The following is a 4,862-nucleotide window of genomic DNA, read 5'->3' as shown; positions in this document are numbered from 1 at the left end:
ACTTTGGAGACTAAATTGATGAAATGACGGAGATGAGAAGCCAAGAGAAGAAAGCCAAGTGTGAGCTACTTCACGAAGATGAGAAGTTCAACTCCGTCGTCGAGGAGAGAAGAGCTAGTGCGGACGAGAAGCGCGCCATAGCGGAGGAAAAACAAATCATGATGATGGATCCATCCAACATAGTTGTCTACACAAGAGAATGGTCGGAGCATTCGAGGATGAAGATCTTGCAAAGGAGGAGGGCAGCGGCAACGGCAAATGGTGCCGGTGGTGTTCAAGCTTCGGCTATCCATGGTGGTGCTCATGCTTCCGCTAACGGTGGTGGTGGTGGAGGTGCTGACTGATCCTTCATCCATTCGACACGGTTACTTCTTTTTTGGTTTGCTTCATAGTTGTACGACGTGGTAAACTGCTGATCGCATGGTTAGACGATGAATTTGGCTGTTTAAACCATTGCATATTTGCCGCACATTTGTGAAATGTCGATGAAACTATGCAAAAAAACCCTTATTTGCAGTTCAGTTTTAACTTTCGATGCGATTTTGCGCAGACCAGACCTCACATAAGCGAGTGGTAGAACCGCATATTTGCGGTTTGAGGGGCCTGCTAGAGATGCTTAAAACTATACTTTTCAACAAGTAAACTGAAGGATTATTCCTGAACAAACAGACACACACAGACACCACCCGTACAGGCAGCAACCACAATACGCGCCGCCATTCAACAGGTCGGACACGCAGCGTTGCAACAAGCGAGCATCATAGCAACGCAACACCACAGCCACACCAGGTGGATGGAACCACTAGCGAGCAACAGCAAGGAGGGAGGAGGAACTAGCGGTATCGCTGGATCTGGTGGTGGTCCGTTCGCCCCTCGCCGTCGTCTCGCTGGTGCCGGCGGGCGTGCGGCACGCTGGAGACGGAGCAATGCTGCCGGACGTTCGCCTCCACGCCGTCGCGCCGTGCAAGGCACGAGAGACTCGCTGGCTCTGGGTAGGCGAAGGAGCGGCGGTGGCAGCCCCGGCCGACGCCGCCGCCGCCGCCGCCGCGCGTCGTTGGGGAATCAATCGGGATAGAAGGAACCCTTGTGGGCCTGTGGCTGTGGAATAGAGAAAGAAGACCGCGGCCGGGCCCGTGGGCCGGGCCGAGAAAACGGCCTGCAGGCCCACCTCGTTCCAAAGGCGACGGCAGAGCTCCCAGCGATGGAGCACCTTGAAATACCCCGCCTTGGCGCCCGAGCGTAACCGTCTCTCTCAACCAACACCGCGCGCCTTGCCTCTCCTCCTCTCCTCTCTCCGCCTCGCCAGAGCGCCAGCAAACCAACAGCTCATCACCCCCTCTCCACCGCCTCCAGCGCGCGGCGCCAGCGGCGGCGGGCGGCCGATGGAGCACTTCCACGACGGGCACCACGTGTGGCTGCGGAGCCGCGCGCTCGGCACCTACCTGCACGCCGACACCGACGGGCAGGGCGTCACCCTCCGCGACAGCCGCGCGTCGCTCAACGCGGCGTGGGCGGTGCAGCACCTGCACCACGGCTACGAGCTGTACCTGCTCCTCCACGGCGCCGCCTACGGCCGCTACCTCGCCGCCAGCAACGCGCGCCCGCCGCTCGAGATCCCAGGCTTCCGCGGCTGCCGCGTCGCGCAGCGCGGCTACGACTCCCTCGAGGTGGGACCCATCATGTGGCAGGCCTTCGGGGTCGGGGTCCTCCCCGGGGACGACCACGTCCAGCTCCGCGACGTCGACGGCCGCTACCTCCGCGCCAACGGGAAGCACCTCCCCTGGAACCACGGCGCCAGCGTCGACGAGTTCGACCACCTCAGCGACATGAGGCACTGGGTCGTCGAGCCCATCCCCGCCAGGGACGGCATGCCTGCCCTTCCAGGCCAGATCAGGGTCAGTTCGCCTTCGCCATGCCCGCTTCTCGAATTGCAACCTGCCTATCGATTGCGCGAAATTGTTTCTTGGATGCCGGGAATCTTGGTCCAAGCTTATCTGCGTGCTCTACTCACTCGTGCGAAGCCAACCCGTGGCTCTATTCTTGCCAAACTCGCGCTTCTTGGGGGCGCGCTGTTCCTGAACGATTTCCACCTCCGGATTTCCAGTTCTTGATTGCATTTGTGTTTTTCGATCACGAAATTCTGATCACTACCCGTCTTCTTTCATCTCCTGAACGTTTACCATGCTGCTTTGGCGCTTTGCGACTCAACTTCAGCCCAGCTTCCTCCAGAACCTCTCCAAGTTCGTCTTCGGCCGCGTGGTGGCAGCCGCAGACCGCCGAAGCACGCGGCTCATTCGGTTCGTGCGGGCGGACGACGACGGCTTCTACCCCGAGGAGGAGGAGCGCTGGGCCGAGATCCCGCTCACGGGGAGGTCCGTGCAGCACCTCAGGAACCAGTTGGCCCTCGGCGTCGCCTCCTTCGACATCATCATGTGCGTCCGAGCCGGACGCTACGGGAGGCTCACCCCACTCGTCGTCGACCTGCCCAGCGGCCGCAATGGCGACATCATCGAGATCGTCGTCTACATGGTCGGGACACCAGGTCAGAGCCCCTCGCTCTCTCTCTCTCTATGTATGTCCTCAACTCCCTGGTGATATCATTTTGGCATGAAATACATGTTGCCATGTTGGCAGGCTTGATTGCATCTGTTTTATAGTCTGACAAACAGTTTACTGAAGCAGCCGTGGCCTGAAACTGTTGCTAATCTGCTTCTGTTAAAACTTTTGGGACATGCCTGAAACTGATGTAGTCTCGTAGATAAGTAATAGTTGAATGGAAACAATTGGTATTTACAGTGTAACTTGTGGATTATAACTCTCTGTACAGATGCTAAAAGATGCTCCGAGGCTACCTGTTTATTTATAAACCACATGTTTGGAGCAAACCTTGATATTGAACTTGTTGGTTTCATACTACTGCTTTGATTCAGATAATTAGGTTCTGTCATTTGGTACAATTTGCCGCTTAAAACATTATTTATTGAGTAAACCTAGTAGTAATTATGGAACTACGAAAGCCAAAACAGTTGAGTCGTCTCTCTTTCAGCCTGACATACAAGTTGGTGATATCTGTTTAGTTTTAGCCTATTCTTACTTATGTTGAATAACGTATGAACAAAGTTCAGGTTCTGTCATACAGTACTAAGTTGAAGCTAGTTTATGCACATAATATTGTTTTTTAGGTTTTGTACATGAGCTGTATTCTTGGTATAGTTCAGAGTTTTTTTTTTGTTTCAGCAAAACTGGTAGATTTACATCGTTGATCTGCTTCCTCTGATTATCTTTGGCGGTAATTACATATTGCTAGTCTTGAATTGGTTATGCGGAATGCTGTTATTCCAGATATGTGGATTCTTATTTTCACCGAGCGTACTAATCTGATTGTTCTTGGAAAGAGTAGGTGTCTTGTGGCTTTACCAGCCTCTGTAGACATGCTTCAAATTTTGATTAAAAAAACATTCCATAAGTCGCATAATCATGTCTGCACTACTGTCCTTGATTCAAACAATTCAGTTTGTTCATTTCGTACTGTTTACCGCTAGTGGGAGTTATGGAACCGACAAAACCAAAACAGTCCAGTCATCTCATCTTGCCGTTGCTGAGAAGATACTAATTATCTGTTAGAATCTGTGAACAAAATTCAGCTTATCTTACAGTAGCACATAAAAACTTAGTTTCTGCACATTAGAACTGTTTTTGGGATTTGTCTTGCTGACCTTGTTGCCAATTTCTTGTTTTGCAAATCTCTGAGATTTAGATTATTAATCTGTTGCTTACCTGACTCATTGTGTTCTTCTGATTCAGCCGCCAATGGGCTGCGCCACCCGGATGTTGATGCAAAGTAGGGAAAGATCAGAGCAGGAGTCCTGACAGTTCGCCTCTTCAGATGTTTTGCTGCCTCGGACATGACGACAACAGATCCAGACGCTTACTAGTGCATACAGATAGATAGATATAGGTTCAGAAAACTCAGCAGCTCCTGTGTTTCTTTTGCTAGCTAAACTTGATACGATCTGTCTTGGCCTCGCGGTTCAAAGATTCAGAACTGCTCAATGCGTTCAGCGCAATCGCTGAACATGTTTTTAGTGATACTGGTTGTAGTTGCTGCTGCAGTGTTGCTTTTCTGACATCCATCAATGTGATGTGGTTGCACTGCTTCCTGGATGAAGCATTTCACTGTATGGCTTCTTGCGGTGAGTTGACGATCCTGCATTCCTTGTGGTCTTGTGGATGATGGATGGATTTCATGCATTTCTTCTAAATGAAAAATGACTTTGGTTCTGCATTTCTTTTAGATGACGCATATGAATGAATTGTGTAGCAGTCTTCTCCCAGTGAGTTGATGATCGAGTTTCAATTGCTCTGCTCTGAGTTTTTGCCACGGAGCAGGAAAGAATTTTGTCCTGTCACTTTAGTATATTTATGTTGATTTGTCAAATTCCATGACTTTCTTATTTTCTCTAGAATCTTTCTCTTCTGAAATCAAGCTTGAGTTACTGAACTAGACGAAATACTTGAAGTACCAGTGAGCAACGCATCCTATTACTACTGTGGCTTTAGTTCTTCGGAAACAACGTATGTTCTAAGCCTCTAATATGTGACTATTCTGCGCCCGAGTGGTGAGTTATGAAAAAACATGTGGAAGTGCATTGGATCTAAAGATTTGAGCACAAACCACATAAACGGAATTGACAGCATAGCAGGAGTTCCACAAGTGCCAGCAGATCAGAGTGGCTCCAGGCGGTCATCGTGCTCAGGTTTAGTACTTTGCAGGTCAAGGCTCTGGAAACAAAGGGAGTGTTTTCGAGGCATAAAAAAGTATGGTGATGGTAAAATGGTGAATTCTGACAAAGGACGCTTTA

General features: G+C 50.5%; 1 protein-coding gene across 1 annotated transcript; it reads left to right on the top strand.

The window, feature by feature from the left end:
* The first annotated feature begins 689 nt into the window (after positions 1 to 689).
* On the top strand, positions 690 to 4,087 carry LOC127299906 (uncharacterized). The gene is made up of 3 exons (XM_051329938.1): positions 690 to 1,895; positions 2,215 to 2,542; positions 3,805 to 4,087. The coding sequence occupies exons 1-3, from the start codon at positions 1,383 to 1,385 to the stop codon at positions 3,843 to 3,845; spliced, it is 882 nt and encodes a 293-aa protein (XP_051185898.1). The 5' UTR covers positions 690 to 1,382; the 3' UTR covers positions 3,846 to 4,087.
* Positions 4,088 to 4,862: the final 775 nt, after the last annotated feature.

The sequence above is a fragment of the Lolium perenne genome, chromosome 5 (genome assembly GCF_019359855.2).
Source record: "Lolium perenne isolate Kyuss_39 chromosome 5, Kyuss_2.0, whole genome shotgun sequence".
In the NCBI taxonomy this organism is placed as follows: domain Eukaryota; kingdom Viridiplantae; phylum Streptophyta; class Magnoliopsida; order Poales; family Poaceae; genus Lolium; species Lolium perenne.
This window is presented reverse-complemented; position numbering and strand designations above follow the sequence as displayed.

What these genes read in the sequence shown, in the direction of transcription:
- LOC127299906 (XM_051329938.1), top strand. Translation starts at nt 1,383, where the DNA reads ATGGAGCACTTCCACGACGGGCACCACGTGTGGCTGCGGAGCCGCGCG. An exon ending in CCCTTCCAGGCCAGATCAGG is followed by an intron (nt 1,896 to 2,214) that starts GTCAGTTCGCCT and finishes ACTCAACTTCAG; the next exon opens with CCCAGCTTCCTCCAGAACCT. An exon ending in CTACATGGTCGGGACACCAG is followed by an intron (nt 2,543 to 3,804) that starts GTCAGAGCCCCT and finishes CTTCTGATTCAG; the next exon opens with CCGCCAATGGGCTGCGCCAC.